Below are 23,811 nucleotides of genomic sequence, written 5' to 3'. Positions count from 1 at the left end.
AACTAAGAAAGCTTCTTGTAGGTTTACCCATGTAGTTGCCATTTCCAGTGCTTTTCATTCCTTTGTATAAATCTGTATTTCCATCTGGTGTCATTGTCCTTCTACCTGAAAGATTTCCTGTAATGTTTCTTATAGTGTGGATTGGCTGGTGGTGAATTCTTTTAGCATCTGTATTTCTAACAACGTCCTTTGTATTTGAAAGATGCTCTTGCTGGATGTAGAATTCTAGGCTGACAGTTTAATTCTTTGAGAATTTTAAAGATTTGCTCTATTGCCTTCCAGTTTGCATTTTTTCAGATGAGAAATATGTTTTCCCTCCTTTGTTCCTGTCTACATAATGTTTTACCCTTCTCTCTTTGCTTTGAAAGTTTTCTTTTTATCACTGTTTTTGAGCCATTTGATTATGTGCCTTGGTATAGTTTTTTTCCATGTTGTTTCTTGTGCTGGGGTTTTCTGAGCTTCTTAGATCTGTGGGTTTATAGTTTTCATCAAATAATTGTTCTGTCCACCCCTCCTCTCCTTCAGGGACTCCATTGTTAATAGACTTATTAGCCTGCTTGAAATTGTTTCACAGCTCACTAATGCTCTCTTTTTTTTTTTTTTTAAATTTATGGCTGTGTTGGGTCTTCGTTTCTATGCGAGGGCTTTCTCTAGTTGCGGCAAGTGGGGGCCACTCTTCATCACGGTGTGCGGGCCTCTCACTATCGCGGCCTCTCTTGTTGCGGAGCACAGGCTCCAGACACGCAGGCTCAGTAATTGTGGCTCACGGGCCTAGTTGCTCTGCGGCATGTGGGATCTTCCCAGACCAGGGCTTGAACCCGTGTCCCCTGCATTGGCAGGCAGATTCTCAACCACTGCGCCACCAGGGAAGCCCACTAATGCTCTCTTTATGTCTTTTTCAGTGTTTTTTTTTTTCCTCTGTATGTTTCATTTTGGACAGTTTTTTTTTATTGCTGTGTCCTCAAGTTCACTAATGTTTTATTTTTATTTATTTTTTTCTGAGTTGGAACTTTTTAATTTTTTTAACATCTTTATTGGAGTATAATTGCTTTACAATGGTGTGTTAGTTTCTGTTTTATAACAAAGTGAATCAGCTATACATATACATATATATATCCCCATATCCCCTCCCTTTTGCATTTCCCTCCCACCCTCCCCATCCCACCCCTCTAGGTGGTCACAAAGCACTGAGCTGATCTCCCTGTGCTATGTGGCTGCTTCCCGCTAGCTATCTGTTTTACATTTGGTAGTGTATATATGTCCATGCCACTCTCACTTCATCCCAGTTTACCCTTCCCCCTCCCTGTGTCCTCAAGTCCATTCTCTATGTCTGCATCTTTATTCCTGTCCTGCCCCTAGGTTCTTCAGAACCTTTTTTTTTTTTTTTAGATTCCGTATATATGTGTTAGCATACAGTATTTGTTTTTCTCTTTCTGACTTACTTCACTCTGTATGACACACTCTAGGTCCATCTGCCTCACTACAAATAACTCAATTTCGTTTCTTTTTATGGCTGAGTAATATTCCATTGTATATATGTGCCACATCTTCTTTATCCATCCTTCTGTCGATGGACACTTAGGTTGCTTCCATGTCCTGGCTATTGTAAATGGAGCTGCAGTGAACATTGTGGTACATGACTGTTTTTGAATTATGGTTTTCTCAGGGTATATGCCCAGTAGTGGGATTGCTGGGTCATATGGTAGTTCTATTTTTAATTTTTTTAAGGAACCTCCATACTGTTCTCCATAGTGGCTGTATCAATTTACATTCCCACCAGCAGTGCAAGAGGGTTCCCTTTTCTCCACACCCTCTCCAACGTTTATTGTTTGTAGATTGTTTGATGATGGCCATTCTGACTGGTGTGAGGTGATACCTCCTTGTAGTAATCTTTTATTTTGCAGTACTTAAACTGCCATTGATTCCATCCTTTTTCTTTTTTCCTGTAATTTCAGCCATTGTAATTTTCATTTCTAGAAGTTTGACTTGGGTCTTTTTCTATATCTTCTGTGCCTGTACTTAACTTTTTAAACATATGGAATATAATTATAATAAGTATTATGATGTCCTTGTTTGGAAATTCTAACATGTGTTTCATTTCTGACTCAGTTGCCATTGATTGATTCCCCCCCACCCCCAGCATTTTGAGTTGTATTTTCCTGCTTCTTTGCATCCTTGGTATTTAAAAAAATTTTTATTGGATGACAGATATTGTGATTTTACCTTGCTGGATGCCAGGTATTTTTACGTTCCTATAAAAATTCTTGCGTTTGGTTACAAATAACACAGTTAATTTATCTAAAAAATAGGTTGATCCTTTTGAGTCTTGCTTTTAAGATTTGTAAGGTGGAACCAAAGTCTTGTTTAGTATAGGGCTGATTATTCCCCACTACTAAGGCAAAACCCTTCTGAGTACAGCTGACCCTTGAACATCGCTGGTTTGAACCGTGAGGGTCCACTTACACATGGATTTTTTTTCGACAGTAAATACTACCTTACTACTTGAGCCATTCTTGGTTAAATCCTCCAGTGCAGAACCACGGATATGGAGGGCCGACTATAATTTGTACATGGATTTTTTTTTTTTTTTTTTTTTTTTTTTTTTTTTTGCGCGGTATGTGGGCTTCTCACTGTTGTGGCCTCTCCCGTTGCGGAGCACAGGCTCCGGACGCGCAGGCTCAGCGGCCATGGCTCACGGGCCCAGCTGCTCCGCGACATGTGGGATCTTCCCGGACTGGGGCACGAACCCGTGTCCCCTGCATCGGCAGGCAGACTCTCAACCACTGCGCCACCAGGGAAGCCCTGTACATGGATTTTTGACTGCACAGAGGGCGTCAGTGCCCCTAACCCCCACATTGTTCAGAGCTCAGCTATATTTGTAATGACTTTTGGTGTTATCTGGAATTAAGCCAAACTTCACAGATTAAAAGCACAGTCCTTCACAAGACTGCCATTACTTCAGATGCTAGCTGCAAGTTCAGGGGTCCCCAGACCTCCCACGGTTCTGACTAACTAGATACAAGTGTGGGAGATCCCACTAACCCGTCAGGGTTGATAATTTACTAGAATGATTCATAGAACTCAGCAAAGTACTATGCAGTTAACCCTTAAACAACAAGGCTTGAACTGCTCAGATCCACTTATACGTGGATTTTTTTCAATAAATGTGTACTACACAGTCCATGCTTAGTTGAATCCACAGATATAGAACTGCACTTCAGAGAGCTGAATGTAATATTATACATGGATTTCCAACTTTGCAGGGGTTGACGCCCCAACCCCCATGTTATTCGGGGTCAACTGTACTTATGATACAGTTTTATTATAACAAGGGAGATATAAATCAGGAGCAGCCGATAGAAGAGACACGTAGTGCAAGGTCTGGGAGGGTCCCAAACAAGAAGCTTCTTTGTCTTCAGGAACATGTCACTTTCCACATACATTGATGTGTAACAATACATATGGAATGAGCTCCTAGGCATCTGTGTCCTGAGTTTTTATTGGAGTTTCCCTACAAGGCCTGATTGATTGAATCACCAGCTGTGTGGTTGAACTCAGTCTCCAGCCCCGCTTCGGCACTCGGCAGAAGTCAGGCTGATATCACGTGCCTCAGAGCCCCAGCCTCTCATCACATGGTTGATGTTTCTGAAATGGCCAGCCGCCACCCCGAGTTATCCTTTTAGCATCAGTGTCATCAAACTGACATAGACTCTCAGAGTGTGCCAGGAATAACAAAGGCACTCATATCACTCAGGAAATTCCATGGGTTTAGAGGTTACCTCCCAGGAACCAGGGGCAGAGGTCAGCCAAATTCTTTATTATACAGTAATACTTTACCCAGTGCCCATGAATTATGAGCTTTTTCTATCTGGGTTTTGGGAATAGGCACTATTCTCAGACCTGTGTAACAGATATGCTCCCAATAATCATTTCAGGCTTTCTTTCACTAGCCTCAAGAAGTTTCCTCACACACATTTGCTAATTAGAACACTGCTATTCTGATGGGACCCTGTGTGAACCTTTGGAGTTCTCTCTCTGCAGTTTTCTCCTCTCTGTCCTGTGAACTCTAGCTACCTTGATTTTTTTCTCGATTTTCAGTTTTGTCTCCTCAACTCAGGAAGTCTGCCAGCCTCTTCCTGGGTTCCCGCTTCCTGCATCTGAGCTTGGAAACTCTCCTAAAGCATAAGCTGGGCAGTCATAGAGCTCATCTTGTTTGTTTCCTGTCTCTCAAGGACCACTGTCCTTCGTTGTCTGAAATTTGGTGTCTTGGCGATCATTGTTCCATGTGTTTTGTGTGAATTTTGGTCGTTTAAGGCAGAAGGCTAAATCCAGTCCCCTTTTCTCCATCTTGGCCAGAAGTGAAATTTTTTAAATTATATTTTAATCTATAAGATCTCTCTCTCTATTCTTCTATTCCAACCCCCATCCCTTTGTCCCTCCTTGGTAACTTTAGTTTTTAGTCACATTTTTGACAAGATAGTTTTTCTTTCAGATTGTAATCTATTTTGGAATGAAAAGGAGATATTTATCCTGTAATCAAGCAACAGCAGCCTAAGGTTTTTATGGCCTATCTCAATTCATTTTTACAAATATTTATTGGATTATCTACTGAAGCATCTCACTCTACATCATCACTTCCTCCCTATTTTACTGGGATTTACAACCTATTGATTTCAACACCTTTTCACTGTTTCTCACTCCTCCGGCTTTTCTGTTTATCTACGTTAAGATTCCATGGTTTAATCATTAAAATCACTTTTTTACATAATTCTAGTTCTTTTATCGCTTTTACCCTGTGTTGTGGTAGCCTGGCAAAATGTAAACCCTGATTAAATCTACCTCTTTGTTTAAAATTATTTTTTTCAATTTATGTATGGTAAAATCCACCTTTTTTGGAGTACATTCCAAGAGTTTTGACAGTGTATACAGTTATGTTACTACCACTGTCACAATCAAGATACAGAACAGTTCCATCACCAGAAAATTTGCTGGTGCACCTGTAATGTCTGGCAACCATTGAACCTTTGTCCCTATAGTTTTAGTTTTTTCAGACTGTCCTATAATGGAAATTATACAGCATGTAGCCTTCTTAATCTGGCTTCTTTTACTTATCATAATGCATTTGAGATTAATCTGTGTTGTTATATGTATTGTTGGGAAGGAAATAAAATCTTTTTCTTCTACTCATCTCAGGTTCTTCAGCTGGGGCCCTCTAAATTAGACTGGCCAAAGACTGATTAACAAGAGGCATATTTAGGGGTACTATATTCTGGTACCCTTCAGTATCAATAGGTCATTCATTTTTATTGCTGAGTAGTGTTGTATTGTATGTATGAACTACAGTTTATTCATTCACCTGTTGATGCATATCTGGGTTTCTAGTTTCTGGCGACTGGGAATAAAGCTGCTATAAATATCCATGTATTAAGTTTTGTGTGAATATTTAGTTTTCATTTCTGTGGGAGTGGGATAGTTGAGCCATATTGTATGTTTAACATTATAAGGAACTGAAATTGTTTTATAAAATGCCTGCAGTATTTTGCATTCATCAGGTATAAGGATCCTTTTTTTTTGGCCAGTACTCATTATTTCTCCTTTTTGGTTTTTAATTTTTGTCATTCTAATAGGAGTCTAGTGATTTTAATTTTTTTGATTTTAATTTGTATATTTCCTGTGATGAATGATTTAGAGCATCTTTCATTTGCTTATTTTGTCTTCTTTATATCTTTAGTGAATGTTCAGATTTTTTCAACTGTTCATATTTTAAAAATATGGTTGTTGTTTTCTTATTGTTGAGTTTTGAGAGTATTTCATCTATTCTGAATGTAAGTCCTTTGGTAGATTTGTATCATTTAAAAATATTTTCTCCCAGTCTGTAATTTATCTTTTCATTCTCTTAACAGTGTCTTTCACAGAACAAAAGTTTTTAATTTTGTTGAAGTCCAGTTTATTAATTTTTTTATGGAGTGTTCTTTTTATATCATATCTAAGAACTTATTGACTGAAACTTATATCACAAACATTTTCCTCCATGTTTTCTTCTAAAAAGTTTGTAGTTCGGGATTCCCTGGTGGCGCAGTGGTTGAGAGTCCACCTGCCGATGCAGGGGACATGGGTTCATGCCCCGGTCCGGGAAGATCCCACATGCCGTGGAGCGGCTAGGCCCATAAGCCATGGCCACTGACCCTGCACGTCCATTGCCTGTGCTCCGCAACGGGAGAGGCCTGCGTACCGCAAAAAAAAAAAAAAAAAAAGTTTGTAGTTTTAAGTTTTATATTTAGGTCAGTGATCCATTTTTAGTTAATCTTTATGATTGTTAGGCATTGTTTGAAGTTCTTTTTTTTTCCCACTTGTATGTCCAGTCATTTCAGTATCATTTGTCATTTACTTGCCTTTGCACCTTTATCAAAAGTCAGTTGATTATACCTGGTTGGATCTAATTCTTCCTTCATTCTTAACTTACATCCAAGCTTAAATATGAGTGAAGACAAAAAGAGTAGCATACTCACCGGTCTCATTTTAGATTCATGACCAATACCATTAAGGAAGCTCTTGGACCTACCTGGCAATCCTTCCTGGTCCATAATACATTCCTACTTCCCTAGATGACTATTTGCATGTGATCTCTTCTCAAATTTCCAGTGCCTCCTCTCCTTTCCTCAGTTTCAGCTGATGGCTTAGCCCAATTTCCCTGAGTGAATAGAAGCAATCAGAAGATAATTTTCACACAGTTCCATCCAGCAACTTACTAATATCTACACGTTTTCTTTTCTTAGCCTCCAGGACACCGTTCTTTCTTGGTTCTTCTCCTGCAGTCTTCTGACTTCCCCTTCCTATCATATTCTACATCTCAGTAAATGGCAGTTCCTGTCTTCAACTTGCCCAGGCCATGAAATTCAGAGTCATCTCTTTTTTTTTTTCACATTCCAGATCCAACCTAAGGGCAAATATTGTCCTTTTTCCCTTCAAGATATATTTAGAGTTTGATAACTTCTCACCATCTTTTGAACTGTTCACATCTTGGTTCAAGTTATCACTGTCTTTTGCCTGGATTATTTTTATTATGCTTATCTGATATCCTTTCTTCTATTCTTGTTCCCTTCCATCTATTCTTTACAGAGAAAGTCAGAGAGATCCGTCAAAATAGGTCAAAAGCCTTCTCAAAGTTAAGGCAAAGGTCCTTGTGGTGACCTGCCAGACCCTATGAAATCTAGCTGCGTGCTATCACTTTGATCTCAACTCCTACCATTCTTGCTCATTTTGCTTCAGCCACATTAGATGTGGAGTATATATGCGTGCATGTTTTACTCTACAGGTATTCATTTAGTCCCCAGGATGTTCCAGGCATTTGGGATGTAACAAGAACAAAACAAGTGAGCATCCTCACCCTATTGGAGCTTACCTTAGAGGGAGGAGATAGTTAAATAAATACAGAAAATGTTAGGTGGTGACAAAGCAGGGATAAACATTCAAATATTTGTTTAATATTGTATATAAAGGGTATGTGAAACTTTTTAGTCTGCTTCTTTGTAAGAGTTTACAGACTAATCAGAGAGTAGAATATACACAATGGGGCTTTCATTATACATTTTCTTATTATTTAAATGAATGAGATCTTTTAATTTTGACATTCTTTTTATTTATGCTCATTTTATAACTATAAATTAAATCCTGCCATTGATGAATTCTTTCTTCCACTTCAATCTGGTTTTGCCCAGGACTTTAGAAATTACCAGTATACATTGCCAGTAGTTCAAGGTTTGGTGGTTGATATGGAAGTTCGGAAAACCAGCATCAAAATTCCCAGCAACAGATACAATGAGGTAAGATTTCCCATGAATTTTTCATAATTGAATATCATAAATGAAGATGAGAAATACATGATTACATGTAAAGTTTTAGTTAATCGACAGTGAAATCAGTTCATAATATTATATGACTTAGATCAGTGATAGGGAATTCCATAACAGAAAGACAAAATGTTAAATTCGTGATTTATGTAGTCTTTGCTTGTGTCATGTGTTGTGTTTTGACCTTTTGATGCTGACAGTCAGTGACAGATTTGCTTTTTGAGGTATAAAATTAACTTTATAATATTTATTAGTGGTGGGATCTTTTATTTTTCCCTCTTTCTATAAGTATATGTTACTTTTAACTATACTTAATGTTTAATCATAGCTCACCTATAAGTCCCAAAATTATTTTTAAATAAGTTTTTGAAAGCAAATGTTTGCATTTTGAATTAAGCTGTATTTTGTAACTAAAATGAAATTGTGCATACTACACATAACAGAATTATGTAATAACTGTTCTTGCCTATTTGCCATGTGAAGTAGTACTTGAATTTAAAAATTTCTTAAAATGGGTTCTAAAGTGTTGGATAGTAATCATTGTGATTTAAAACAGAAAATCTAAAAATTAGTTTGATATAATGTTAAAATTTGTTGTTTTATTAGACAGGGTGATAACTCCACAGTTACTTCTTCCACCATATCTTGGTATAAAATAACTTCTTCCCTCCTTCTCTTTTTTCCTTTTCTTCCTTTCTTTTTTCCTTTCTCATTCAGCCATTTATTCACTTACTCATTTGTACATTCAATAAACATTTTATACTTGATATACACTTAAAATCACAGAAATGTCTTACTGGACTTTTAAGCTCAGGGCTCAGTATTATTATGTAGGAATGACCTATTTGAAGAAAACATTTACCCTGTGGCTTTCTGTCTGATGGCTTTTTTCAGGACACTAGAAAATAGTAGTTAGAATGTGTGCTTAATTTTTCCTGGGATACAGTTAGCTATTAGATAGTCCTACCTTGGAACCATGCTAAACTAGAGTCAAATCTTTAAAGAGAACTATTTTTATGTAATTTATGCCCTAAATAGTTTTTAAAGGAGGCTATGCTTTGAAAACTTGTTTTATTTCCCATATTTGAAATGTTACTATCTATTTCACAAACGTCTATTAAATATATTCCGTGATATGATACAAAGATGAATCAGACATTTTGCCTGCCTTCTGGGAGCTTATTGCCAGAAGTGAGATGATCAGGTGTCAGCTCCAAGTGGATAACATACATTGCTATCCTTGATGTTTACAAGATGGTACTTTGTGTTTGGTAATTAGATCTGTTTATACAAGTATATTTGTAAAAGCTTTGAGGCCCCCATAATTATTTCAGTACTTGACTGAGGACATTCATGACAACTGCCATTCATATTATCTGTCTTTATCTGAATTCTGCCTCCTAGGTTTATGGTTGTGCAGGTTCAGAAATCTTTATTCAAAAACAGTAACTATATTTCTTGTCATTTATTACATTTAATTTTCAATAAAGTTTACCAATTATATATCACTTATTTTTCTTACTTGATTTAGCAGACTGACTTCCCTTCTAATTCAATTTTTGTTTTAACTCAGTGTAATTTTATTTCTCATGATGTTGGACAGTTGAATTGTCTTGTGTCTAATAGTTGAAAAAGTAATTTCTTATACATTATTTCATTTAATCACCACAATAGTCCACTTTTCCTCTCATTCATTTTTCTTTATTTGTACCTTTAGTTTTTCTTATCACTCCCTGAACTATGTTTTCTTTTGTTTATAGCCTTTGCACAAGCTATTTTCTAATTGTTGCACTTCCCCTACTCTTCATTTGCATAACCCATACTCAATTTTCAGGTTTCAGTTTAAATGGCATTTTCTCAGATAGGCTTTCATTTTTCCACATATTTATTTCAGATAGGCTTTCATTTAATAACACACATTCTATATGTAATACTCACTATATTTGTAATTCCTTATTCAGTGTCTGTTTTCTCTACTAGACTTTTAGTTCCATGAGGGACTGTGTCTGTCTTGTTTACCACTGTATCATTAACAGTCTATCTAGTATAGAGTAATTGCACAAGAAATATATATTGAATGAAACAGAAATAAAATATAAACAACATAAAATGTAAAAACAAAATACAGATATATAAATAATATAAAAATAACTAAAAGATAAAGTAATATGGAAATAAGTGCTGAAACTTATCGGAAGTTTATTAAAGATTCAAAGAAGGGAGAGCTCTGATAAATGAAGCAGTCAGGAATTTGCTTTATGTCTAAATGAGCCTGAATCCCTAACAGCCAGAGCAGCACATTCCATGTAGATGTTTATAAACATTCATGTAAATGTAAATGAAGGAAAGATTTGAAATGGACAGTGAAGGATGTATAGGCACTATAAAGTGAAGGGTGGAAAATAAGTGAAAAGAGGGATAGATACCAGCCTAAACAAAAGGCAGGAAAGCACCAGGAATGGGCATGTCTGGTAGGGAGGATGGGAGATATCAACGTGCCTAGTGAAGAAGAGGCTAAAGGCGACTGGGAAATGAAGTTGTACAAAGAGACTGCTGGATATTCAGAGGTTTTCAGAAACCACACAAAGGAGTCTAGACTCTAATATGATAATTTGTAGAGATTTTACAGGTTCTAAAGCAGAAAAGTGAATTAACCAAAGTAGAATTTTAGAAAACTGAGTTTTGGCAGCTATATGTAAAATGTGGAGAGAGGAGGCCTCTAAGTGTCAACTGAAAAAAAAAAAGAAAAGCACAGCGTAAAAGTTGAGAATTATGTTTTATACAGTGGCCTTATTGAGGACTATAGCCCAGGATACAGCCTCTCAGATAGCTCTGAGGAGCTGTTCCAAAGAGGTAAGGGAGGAGCCAGGATATATAGGAGTTTTTGCTGGGAAAAAACAAAACAAAACATGTAGTTGAACATCAGAAGAGTACTGCTAATCATAAAAAAAACCAGACATCTCAAGTTAATGATTTTAGTGCTTTTCTATTTATGGGAAAATGCAAGAGTCAGGGCTCACTGAAATTATTCCTCAGACGGGCATCTTAACTCTCTAGGGCCAGTATCCTGTTTTTCTCCATCCTGATTTACCCTAAGGGTGCACTGTTGGTGGCAGGTGCAGTGGCTGATGACTTGATGATAGGCAACATTTGTTGTTTACCAGAATGGCAGGCAACATTCTTTGTTTACTGAAATGGCAGGCAACATTTTTTTCCATATAAGGAAAGACTTTAAGCTTAGAAAGCTAGAAGATAATATTTCTGAAGTAGTAATTTTAATAAATGAAGTAGTCATTGTATATAAATTTTTTTATCTCCTTCATCAAGGCCATGCAAGATCTCTGTTGGTCTAGGTAACGCTACTCATGTTCTTATGATGAGATTATTTTGATCATTGTGTTAACTAACATCTATTTAGGGTATATTATATATCAGGTACTATTCTAAGCATCTATGTATCTTCACACTATTTCTGTGAAATGAGTAGGGTAATTACCTTTTTACAGATGAGGAAATTAAGGCACAGAGCGAGCAAGTGTTGGAGCTAGAATCAAACCCAGACACTCTAATTCCAAACCCAGACACTCTAATTCTACTCTTAAACACTATACTAAACCGATTTTCATAGACATCAGTTTAATGATTACATCTGATTGTAGGGCTGACTATAGGGTCTTTACAGAGGTAAAGCCCTAATCCAGTATGACTTACAAGAAGGGGAAATTTGGACATAGATATGCATAAAGAGAAGGTGATATGAAGAGACATAGGGAGAAGATGGAAGTCAGGTCAAGTCCTTGACTCTGCAAGTCAAGGAGAGAGGTCTGGAACAAATCTTTCCTTTTACAGCCCTCAAATGGAACCAGCTCTGCTGACATCTTAATTTTGGACTTCTAGCCTCCAGAATTGTGAGACAATAAATTTCTATTGTTTAAGCCACCAGTTTGCAGTACTTTCTTATAGCAGCACTAGCACACTAACATAGCAGTCCACTGTAAATAGCTAAACATCAAGACAAAATATGTGGGGGGAAAATACAAAGGACAATGGGGCAGAGAAGGTGAGCCCTGTGATTACCCTACTTTACTGTCTGGAGTTTCCAGGCCATAGAGCAGTTAGGGGGGGATCCTAAACTGAGCCTAGAGGTCTCCCTGCATTGAAGACAGTGTAGGGAGGGCATGATGGCTAGAATTTACAAGACAGATTATGGAAATAAAAGAACTCTGGAGATCTGCAGGAGGTTCCTATTGTGTCTTCAGCTGATTACTAATCAGTGCATGTATGTGAGAAAAACACTGGAAAGGAGCAGGGAGAACAGTTCTCAGAGGTCCAGGAATAATTTGTATTCTTATGAGCTAGAGTAAGAAAGGGACAAATAATTCCTAAGGATCGAAGTTATCCATAAATTTGGGCTGCTCTGATCCTACCTAACAAGCTTAAAATAAAGCTTCAACAAGATCAAGGCACATACCTGTTAAGGAGAGACACAGAAAATATAAAAAAGACCCAAATCAAGCTTCAAGAAGCAAAAATGACAATGAGATGAAAAATACATTGGATGAGATTAATGGCAGATCAGACACTGCTGAAAAAATTTAATAAACTTTAAACAGCAATAGAACTACCCAAAACGAAACACAAAGAGAAAAGGCTGAAAAATTAAATGAACAGCACATGATTGAGATGCGGGAAGTGTTGGATGGCCTAACTCTGTAATTGAAGTCTCCAAAGGAGAGAAGTGGGTTGACAGAAAAGATATTTGAAGAATCAGTGATCAAAAATTTTATAAATTTAGGGGCTTCCCTGGTGGTGCAGTGATTGAGAGTCCACCTGCCAATGCAGGGGACACGGGTTCGTGCCCCAGTCCAGGAAGATCCCACATGCGGCGGAGCAGCTAGACCCGTGAGCTATGGCCACTGAGCCTGCGCGTCCAGAGCCTGCACTCCACAATGGGTGGGGCTGTGGCAGTGAGAGGCCTGTGTACTGCAAAAAAAAAAAAAAAAAAAAATTTATAAATTTAATGAGAAGTATAATCACATAGATTCAAAAAGCTCAATGAACTCCAGCTGCAGGAAACAGGATGAAAACTACATTAAGGAACATTATAATCATCATAATCAAATTGCTTAACCCCAGAGGTAAAGAGAAGAATCTTAAAAGCAGCGAGAGAAAAAAATCCACATTGTATACTGAGGAATGAGTATAAGAATGACAGCAGACTTCTCATCAAAACAGTTCAATCCGCAAGACAGTGTACAAAATCTTTAAAGTATACTGAAATAGATAACTGTTAACCTATATTTTATACCCAGTAAAAATATGTTTCAAAAATGCAAAGCAAAATGCTTTTTCAGAAATATAAGAGCTAAAAGAATGTATTACCAGCCACCTATTCCACAAGAAATGTTAAAGGAAGTCCTTCATGGAGAATACCAAATAATGGAAATCTGGAACCACACAAAGTAATGAAGAGCAGCGGAAATGATTAAATATATAGGTAAACATAAAAACTCTTTAAAAGATAATTGTTTAAAGCAAAACTAACAACAGTGTTTTGTGGAGTTTATAACGTACGTAGAAACAAAGGGTATTTCCAGGAAAGGGGAAATAGAAGTATACAGATGTAAAGTTTCTATATGACATGGGATGTGGCATAATATTACTTGAAAGTAGATTGATAAGTAAAGATGTAGAATAAAAATCTAAAAGCAACCACTAGAAAAATTTAAATGGAGAGGTATAGCTAATAAGCCAACAAAAAGAAACTGGAATTATATAAAGAAGGCTGAAGAAGAAGAAAAGGAGAACAAAGAGGAGATATAACAAATAGGATATAAGTGGCAAGATGCTAGATTTAAATCCAGCCATATCAATAATCACATTAACTATAAATGACCTAAGCACCCTCAATTAAAAAGGGGAAATTGTTAGACTGATAAACAAGAAAGATTCAGCTATATGCTGTGAATAAGAAAACCACTTGGAATATGAGGATACAGATAGTTTAAAAGTAAATGGATGGGAAAAGATATACTACAGTAATACTAATCAAAAGAAAGCTTGAGTGGATAGAGTAATATCAAAATGTATTTCAGAATAAACAATATTACCAGGGATAAGGAGACACATTTCATAACTATAAAGGGATCAATTCATCAAAAGGGTACAACAATCCTAAACATTTGTGCATCTAATAACAGTGCTTCAAAATGCATGAAGCAAGAACTATTAGAACTATAAGGACAAATATAGATAAATAGAACTACAAGGATGAAGTCACAAGTATATTATGAGATTTCAGTAACCCCCTGTATCAATAATTGATAGAAGAAGTAGACAGAAAATCATCAAGGATATAGAAAACTTGAATAAAATACACACTTCTCAATAACCAATGGGTCAAAGAAGAAACCTAAAGAAAAATTAGAAAATATTTTGAGCTGACTGAAAATGAAAACGTGGCATATCAGAATTTGTGGGATGCAGCTAAAGCGGTGATTAAAAAGAAATTGATAGCATTAAACTTCTATATTAGAGAAAAAAGACATCTCAAATCATTGACCTACTCTTCTACCTTAGGAAATTAGAAAAAGAAGAGCAAATGAAACACAAAGCAAACAGAAGAAAGGAAATAACAAAGACCAGCAGTTCACAAAATAGAAGGCAGAGGGCTTCCCTGGTGGCGCAGTGGTTGAGGGTCCGCCTGCCGATTCAGGGGACGCAGGTTCGTGCCCTGGTCTGGGAGGATCCCACATGCTGTGGAGCGGCTGGGCCCGTGGGCCACGGCCGCTGAGCCTGCGTGTCCGGAGCCTGTGCTCCTCAACGGGAGAGGCCGCAGTGGTGAGAGGCCCGCGTACCGCAAAAAAAAAAAAAAAAAAAAGAAAGAAAAAAAAGAAGGCAGAGAAACAATTTAAAAAATGAAACTAAAAGTTCTTGAGATCAATAAAATCAAATTTCTAATCAGATTGATTAGATAAATAGTGAAAACACACAGGGTACAAGAAAGGTGGTAGAGTAGGAGGACATGGAGCTCACTGCCCATCCCCCCCAACAAACACATCACCAATGCATCAACATGTGGAGCAGTTCTCACTGAAAACTAACTGGAAACCGGCCTAAAGATTCTTGTACAACCAAGGCTCTAAGACAGATGCACAAAATCGGGTAGGAAGGGAAGAGAAGTGATCAGGTCAACCTGTGTCCCTAGAAGGAGACACAGAAAAGGAGGGGGATTACATAGGCTCAGAGATCCTCCCTGGGGAGAGAGCTGTTCAGGCCACATATTGGGCACCCTAGCCTTGAGGTCTGACACTGAGAAGATGAGCACCTTAACTGGTTTGAAAACCAGTGGGACTAACAGGAGGGCTGTAAGACTCTGATTATGAAGTGCATGCAAACACTTGCTACTCCTGAAAAAAGGTGGAGGAAGGAGATTAAAGCTGCATAGAACTCTGGCTGGTTTCCCATAACCACTGCAGCATGCACCCCAGCCTGAGCTGAGTGCCCTTTCCATCCCCAGTTGCTCCATGACACAGTTCCACACTAGGGCAAGGGCTGCTGCAGCCAAGGGGAGTGCATGGTTGTGAAGGACAGAGCCAACGTGGACCCAGAAGGGCATCTGAGTGGGGTAGGGGCAGCCATTGCTGGTGTTTATGGAGGCAGTGCATCTGAAGCACTCTAGGACTCTGACTGGGACCAGGACTACCATAGCCCGCATTGCAACCCATGCTGAGCACCCACTTCAGCCCTTCTTGCTCTAGTACTGCTCCCCTCCGGAGCAAGGGAACTGGTGCTGGGAGTGGGAGATCACACACTTAGAGGGAACTGAGACAGCTTGGACCTGACCCTCAGGGATTCTGCTCCAGCAACCTGGGGCCTCACTGTACCCCAAATAGGGTGTTGATGGCCACCGAGCAGAGGAGAAGCCCCAGCCCACACCTGGCTCTCTTCCTAGCCACTCCACCTCCAACCCCACTTTGTACCAGGGTGATAGCTTCCAGCACAGCCTGGGGGAAGAGACGGTTTGTGCTTGTGTCAGATGCAGCACTCCTACCAAAGCCAGTCGGCACGTGCACTGTATAAGGACACTCATACAAGGACAGCCCTTCAAGACCAGAATAGATAACTGTGCCACCTAATTTCATAGACACAGAGAAAGTTAAGCAAAATGAGAAGACAGAGGAATTTGTTTCATTTGAAAGAACGAGAGAAAACTCCTGAAAAAATAACTAATGAAACAAATAATTTACCAGATCAAGAGTTCAAAGCATTAGTAATAAGAATGCTAACTGAATTAGGGAAAATAATAGATGAACACAGTAAGAATTTTAACAAGGAACTAGAAAATATTTAAAAGAACCAGTCAGAACTGAAGAGTACTATAACTGAAATGAAAATTGTTGACATAAAGTGTAGGAAGATTTTCTTAGATCTGTCTCCTAAGGCAAAAGAAATAAAAGCAAAAATAAATAAATGGGACCTAATTAAATGTAAAATTTTTTTTTACACCAAAGGAAACCATCAACAACATGAAAACACAACCTCTTGAATAGGAGAAAATATTTGCAAATGATATGACCGATAAGGGGTTAATGTCCAAACTATATACATAGTTCACACAACTCAATATCAAAAAAACAACCAACCTGATTTAAAAATGGTCAGAAGGGAATTCCCTGGCAGTCCAGTGGTTAGGAGTCAGTGCTCTCACTGCCGGGGCCCAGGTTTGATCCTTGATCGGGGAACTAAGATTCTGCAAGCTGCACGGCATGGCCAAAAAAAAAAGGTAAGAAGACATAAATAGACATTGTGTCAAAGAAAATATGCACATGGCCAAAGGCACATGAAAAGTTTCTCAACATTTCTAATCATCAGAGAAATGCAAATCAAAACCCCAGTGAGATAGCAACTCACACTTGTCAGAATGGCTATCATCAAAATGTCTATAAGCAGCTATACTCCAATAAATATTAATTTTTAAAAAAGCCTATAAATAACAAACGTTGGCAAAGCTGTGGAGAAAGGGGGATCCTAGTACACTGTTAGTGGGAATGTAAATTGGTACAGCTACTATGGAGAATATTATGGAGATTCCTCAAAAAAGTAAAGATAGAACTGCCATATGATTCAGCAGTTCCACTCCTGGATGTATATTCGAAGAAAACAAAAACAGTAATTTGAAAATATACATGTACCCCAATGTTCATAGCAGCATAATTTACAGTAGCCAAGATATAGAAGAAACCTAAGTGTCCATGAACAGATGGATGGATAAATAAGATGTGATACATAGATATATCTCTTTATCTATCTATCTGTCTATCTATGTAATGGAGTATTACTCGGCCATGAGAAAGAATGAAATTCTGCCATTTACAACAATATGGACGGACCGAGAGGGTATTATGCTTAGTGAAATACGTCAGACAGAGAAAGACAAATACTGTAATGCTATCACTTGTATGTGGAATCTAAAAAATAAAACAAACCAATGAATATAACCAAACAGAAACAGACTCACAGATATAGAGAATAAACTAGGAAGAGGGGAGTGGGGAGTGGCAAGATATGGGTAGGGGAGTAAGGAGGTACAAACTACTGTCTATAAAATAAATAAGACTAGAAGGATATATTGTACAGCACAGGGAAATATAGTCACTATTTTATAAACTTTAAATGCAGTATAATCTATACAAATATTGAATCACTGTTGCACACCTGAAACTAATATTGTAAATCACCTATACTTCAATTAAAAAATAGTAAAAACACAAATTAACATTATGAGATGTGAGAGAGAGGGATATCATTACAAGTCCTGTAAATAGTAAGAAGACAATAGGGCATATTATGAACACATTTATGCTAATACATGTCCAACTTGGACAAAATGGACAAATTCTTTGAACATCAACTTTCATACCTCTGTCAAGAAAAAATAGGTAGCTGGAATAGCCCTGCGTCCATTGAAAGAGTTGAATTTATTATTATAAACCTTTTCACAAAGAAAAGCCCAGGTCTAGATATGTTCACTGGTGACTTTTACAAAATGAAGGAAGAAATAACACCAGTTCTATACACTCTTAGAAAATAGATGAGGAGGGAATCTCTTTCGATGGGGCCTTCATTACACTAGTATCAAAACTAGAAAAAAAATTGGAAGAAATGAAAACTGCAGACCTATATCCCTCATAGGTGGTTGCATAAATACATAAGTTTTTAGTATATCCAATTCAGTAATACACAAAATAATAAGGTACTTCATGACTAAATGGGGCTTATTCCAAATATGCTAAATTGCTTTAACATTCAAAAATCAATCTGTAACTCAGCATATTAACAGGACAGAAAGGAAAAACACGTTAAAAGAAAAAGCTGCTGCAGAAAAAGCATTTGATGAACTCATACTTCCATTCAATCTCTCTCTCTCTCCCCCACACCCTCTCTCTCTCTCTCTATATATATATAGAGAGATATCTATCTATCTATGTGTGTGTATATATATATATATATATATATATATATATGTATCAGCAGTTTAAAAATAGAAGAGAACTTTTACAATCTAATAAAGAGAATTTATGAAAAACTTAAAATTAATATATCTAACAGTGACTTGATTGACTGGTTCTTCTTTAAGATTGGGAACAAGGAGATGATGTCTACTCTTATTTCTATTTAGCATTTCAGTGGATCTTCTAGCCAATGTAATAAGGCAATAAAACAAAATTAGAGGAATACAGATGAAAAAAAGAAGTAAGATTGTCTGTATTCACAGATAACATGATTGTGTAGGAAATTCTAAAGAATTTACAGAATAGTACTAGATGTGGTCCAATGAATTTATCAGAGTTGCAAAATCATTGTGTAAAAGTCAACTGTATTTCTGTATACTAACAATCAGAAATTGGAATTTAAAAACAATACAGTAGGGCTTCCCTGGTGGCACAGTGGTTAAGAATATGCCTGCTAATGCAGGGGACATGGGTTCGAGCCCTGGTCCGCGAAGATCCCACATGCCGTGGAGCAGCTAAGCCCGTGCGCCACAACTACTGAGCCTGTGCTCTAGAGCCTGCAAGCCACAACTACTGAACCCCGCAGGCCTAGAGCCCGTGCTCCGCAACAAGAGAAGCCACCGCAGTGAGAAGCCCACACACCGCAACAAAGAGTAGCCCCCGCTTGCCGCAACTAGAGAAAGCCCATGTGCAGCAAGACCCAACGCAGCCAAAGATAAATAAATAAATTGTTTTAAAAAACAATACTATTTTCATACACTGAAAACTACAGAATATTGCTAAGAGAAATTGAAGACCCAAATAAGTGAAGAGATATACTATATTTATGAATCAGAAGACTCAATATTGTTAAGATGTCATTTCTCCCGGAATTGATTCATAGCTTCAATACAGACCCAATCAAAATACCAGCAGGCTGTTTCAAAATAGAAACTGAGACACTGATTCTAAAATATATATGGAGATGCAAAAAATCTAGAATAGCTGAGACAACTTTGAAAAAGAACATAATTCAAAGACGTACACTACCTGATGTTAAGGCTTATTTTAAAGGTAGGTTAATCAAGACAGTATGGTTTTGGTATAATATGTATTTCTAGATTGGTGGAACAGAGTAGAATGATTTCAAGTGCTGTTTATATGGGTATATACACATACCAAAATTCATCAGATTGTACACTTTAAATATGTACTGAATATGTACATTTTGCCAATTATTTTAAATATAACTAAAAAATAACAAAAATTTTCAAGAAATGTAGTGGACATTCAAACTTTCATCATGTCACAGGGGGAATAGAGCCAAAGAGTTAACCTCATGTCAAAGTTTCAAGCAAAAAGGAACAAAATTGTATTAATTCTTTACTCAAAACCAGAGAGAAATAGAGAAATTTATATTGGTTGTGATATAATGCAAGAATCTGTGAAGTTGTATATCTATGTAATCCCCGTCTTGTATAATTTAGGCTGAATGGCCTCTTGAGATTCTTTTCCCTGTGTAATTCTAAAATCAGAGTTTTGGTTTATTTTAGTTCAAAGCTACACATATTCTTCAGAGAAATGTGAAGTTACAAAAGCATAATTTTAAAGGTTCATTGTAGCACAAATAAAAACAGATGGCCCTAAAATCTGCTTAAGGAATGTTTTATTTTCTGGCCCTCAAGGAATACATTTCTTTTCTCTTGGGATGGAGGAACTGATAGTCTTCTTTTCAAAAGAATGAAAGGAGTTGGTGAAAACTGCTCTGGAAAATAGTGCAGAGGAAGGAGGTGCTGTTCCATTGATTATTAGCATAGCTGTTCCCAGTGTTATACATGGAAGACAGTATTTAACCACAGGTTAAATGAAAATATAAGGATCCCCAAGAAGGAGCCCTGGCTGCTCTCCCTCCAGTGACTGCGCCAGGAGGTCACTGCTGAACACTGCATGTTCAGAGTAAGATTGTCTTCCCCTCCCTCCAGTGTCACTGCATGCCCATTGATAGGGGTGAACAGTGGCTTCAGAATGCTGTTTCTAGCCAAACCCCTGGCCTTCCCTATCTCCCAGCACTTACAAGCTTGCTGCCACTTTTGGCTTTCAGACTACCAGCTCTAATCTCATTGTGTTCAAGCACCACAAGAAACCCTGGACTCCTTCGGCATCCCTCATCTCCCACAATTTAACTTCTATCTCCGTACATCCCTCTTTCTGACTCCATATTTCACTCATTTTGAAAAACTCAAGGGCTCAGTCCCTGTAAGTTTTATTTGTCTCTATCCATTTCCTTGGTGAGCTATCCAGTCTCCTGGCCTTAAATACTGTCTCTATACTGATGTTGTCTTCCAAATATCTTTCTTCAGCCTGACTGTCTTCCCTGTTTTGTTAGACTTGAGGGTCTTTTAAAAAAATTAATTAATTAATTAACTTTGTCGGCTGTGCCACGTGGCTTGCAGGATCTTAGTTCCCTGACCAGGGATTAAACCCCAGCCACGGCAGTGGAAGCCTGGAATCCTAACCACTAGGCCACCAGGGAACTCCTCGACTTGAGTGTCTTCTTGCGCACTTGACATCTCTACTTACATAGGCATCTCAAGCTTAGCAAGTTCAATTCTGACCTCCTGATCTTCCCTCAAAACCTCCTCTTCTTGTAGTCTTCCCTAAGTTAATGGCAGTGCCATCCTTCCAGTTACCAGGCTTAAAACTTTGGAGTCATCTTTAAGGCTTCTTTCATATTCTGTGTCCAGTCTGTTAGGAAATTCTTCTGGCTCTACCTTCCAAATTTATCTGGAACCCAACCACCCCTCAATCCTTGGGCCAGTCTTGGTCTAAGTTAATCTTGGATTTGTGTAGTGGTCTCCTAACTGGTCTTTTTTTCCATTTTTTTTAACATCTTTATTAGAGTATAATTGCTTTACAATGGCGTGTTAGTTTCTGCTTTATAACAAAGTGAATCAGCTATACATATACATATATCCCCATATCTCCTCCCTCTTGGCGTCTCCCTCCCACCCTCCTTATCCCACGCCTCTAGGTGGTCACAAAGTACCAAGCTGATCTCCCTGTGCTATGTGGCTGGTTCCCACTAGCTATCTGTTTTACATTTGGTAGGGTATATATGTCAATGCCACTCTCTCACTTTGTCCCAGCTTGCCCTTCCCCCTCCCCATGTCCTCAAATACATTCTCTATGTCTGTGTCTTTATTCCTGTCCTGCCCCTAGGTTCTTCAGAAAGATTTTCTTTTTGATTCCATATATATGTGTTAGCATACAGTAGTTGTTTTTCTCTTTCTGACTTACTTCACTCTGTATGACAGTCTCTAGGTCCATCTACCTCACTATAAATAATTCAATTTTGTTTCTTTTTCCATTGTATATATGTGCCACGTCTTCTTTATCCATTCATCTGTCGATGGACACTTAGGTTGCTTCTGTGTCCTGGCTATTGCAAATAGTGCTGCAGTGAACATTGTGGTACATGACTCTTTTTGAATTATGGTTTTCTCAGGGTATATGCCCAGTAGGGGGACTGCTGGGTCATATGGTAGTTCTATTTTTAGTTTTTTAAGGAACCTCCATACGGTTCCACATAGTGGCTATATCAATTTACATTCCCACCAACAGTGCAAGAGGGTTCCCTTTTTTCCACACCCTCTCCAGCATTTATTGTTTGTAGATTTTTTGATGATGGCCATTTTGACTGGTGTGAGGTGATACCTCATTGTAGTTTTGTTTTTCTTTAATGATTAGTGATGTTGAACATCCTTTCATGTCTAACTGGTCTTCTTATTGGTAGCCTTTCCCCCATCAGTTTATTTTCAACACAGCAGCCCAAGTGATCCTGTTAAAATTAAGTCAAATCATGTCACTCCTCTGCTCAAAATTCTTCAAAGACCTTTCATACCAGTCAGAACTATCACTGAAGTCTTCTATAGCATTTGTACTTCTTAAACCATTACCTGTCTAACCTAACTTCTTACACCTCTCCTTTTTCAGTCACACTGTCCTTAATTAATGTTCCTTGAAACTGCCTGGCTTGCTAACATGCTACAACCACACAGCCATTGCACCAGCTATTCTAAATGCCTGTAAGGCTCTTCCTTACATATTCCCATGGCTTTTCCCTCACTTTTCAGTAAGACCTCTCCTAAGTATCCAATATTAAATCGCACTAGCCAGTACTCCTAGTCCTCCTTCATGCTTTATTTTTCTGTATAGCACTTATCAGTGTCTAACATTTAAAGTATTTTACTTATTTATTTAATTTTTTTCCTCCCCCTCTACACACAACAATCTAAGTTCTATGAGGGAAGATTTGTTTGTTCACACTGAATAAACCAAGTACTAACACAGTTCCTGGTACCCATTAGATGCTCATTGAGTATTTGGTACATGAATGAGTGAAGGTTCATGGTTCATGATATGTAGACCCATAGACCTGGAAGGTAGATGCCAGGTTCTAGACATAAGTGAACCTGAGCTAACTGGAAGGACAAATATTTATATCTTCCCTAAATATCTCCAGGGAAGGATATTCCTCCACTTGTCCCATTGTTATTCATTTCGGTGTTCCTTTCTCAGTTCTGTTTCTCTTCCTTTACTCATGCTTTTCTCTTTATCCAAAGTGTTCTTCCTCTGTACCTGATTTCAAAACCAATTCAAATGTTAAACCTTTTAGGAAACCTTCCTAGAATTCTTCCTAGACAGTATCACTCCTTCTTTCCTCTGTTCCCATCTTTTTTTTGGGGGGGCCGCCTTTTCAGATTATTCTAAGCTGTAATGATTTCTGTTTCCTCTAAGTTTGTATAATATATTAATATTTGTACATCTTTTACATTCTTTTTTAAAGTTTCTTTCTTTTTTTTTTTTTTTCCACCGTGAGGCTTGCAGGATCTTAGTTCTCCGACCAGGGATCGAACCTGGGCCCCGGCAGTGAAAGCATCAAGTCCTAACCACTAAACCACCAGGGAATTCCCCTAGAACTATATTTTTTTAATTGGTTTTTGTGATTGTGTGAATGGTTAGACTCTGGGGGTGGGAAACACAGGAAAATAAAGCTTATGTACTGCTTCACTTGGTATGTTAAAATGGTCCTTTTGATATAAGACCAAAATAGAATTTAGGTCAGTGCCTGGCTCATGGTTGGCACTTCATAGATGTTATCGATTTTGCACATACTGTTGTTACAGAAGTTGCTTCCTGCCTTTTATCAGTATGTCATTGCTACTAATTTGTGAGCTCTTAGGAAGGTCTGAATCCCATTATCTCATAAGATGTACTCAGTTGAATTATTTGCTGCTGACTTGAAGGTTGCTTTACAATTTTATAAGCAGTGTGGAGGAGATGAGCATACAAATTTTATTTAACAAACACTCGAGCTTATTATGCTCTTAGTGCTGTTCTAAGCACTTTATTAATATTTGTTTAGTCCTCATCACATGAAATAGTTACTTTTTAAAATTTATTTTTAT

General features: G+C 37.8%; 1 protein-coding gene across 7 annotated transcripts in view; it reads left to right on the top strand.

Moving 5' to 3' along the window:
- ZFYVE9 (zinc finger FYVE-type containing 9) overlaps positions 1-23,811 on the top strand; it is a 227,644-nt gene that overhangs the window by 184,769 nt on the left and 19,064 nt on the right. For all 7 annotated transcript variants that reach the window (XM_027108554.1, XM_027108556.1, XM_027108551.1 and 4 more), the window contains one exon: positions 7,719-7,823. In XM_027108554.1, coding sequence (XP_026964355.1) covers positions 7,719-7,823 — 105 coding nt within the window. The remainder of the gene's footprint in view (positions 1-7,718; positions 7,824-23,811) is intronic.

Source organism: Aethalodelphis obliquidens, unplaced genomic scaffold (genome assembly GCF_003676395.1).
Source record: "Aethalodelphis obliquidens isolate GAN/ISIS:26980383/991018 unplaced genomic scaffold, ASM367639v1 scaffold9, whole genome shotgun sequence".
NCBI lineage: Eukaryota > Metazoa > Chordata > Mammalia > Artiodactyla > Delphinidae > Aethalodelphis > Aethalodelphis obliquidens.
Note: the sequence above shows the minus strand (reverse complement) of the source record. Positions and strands in the feature narration are given on the sequence as shown.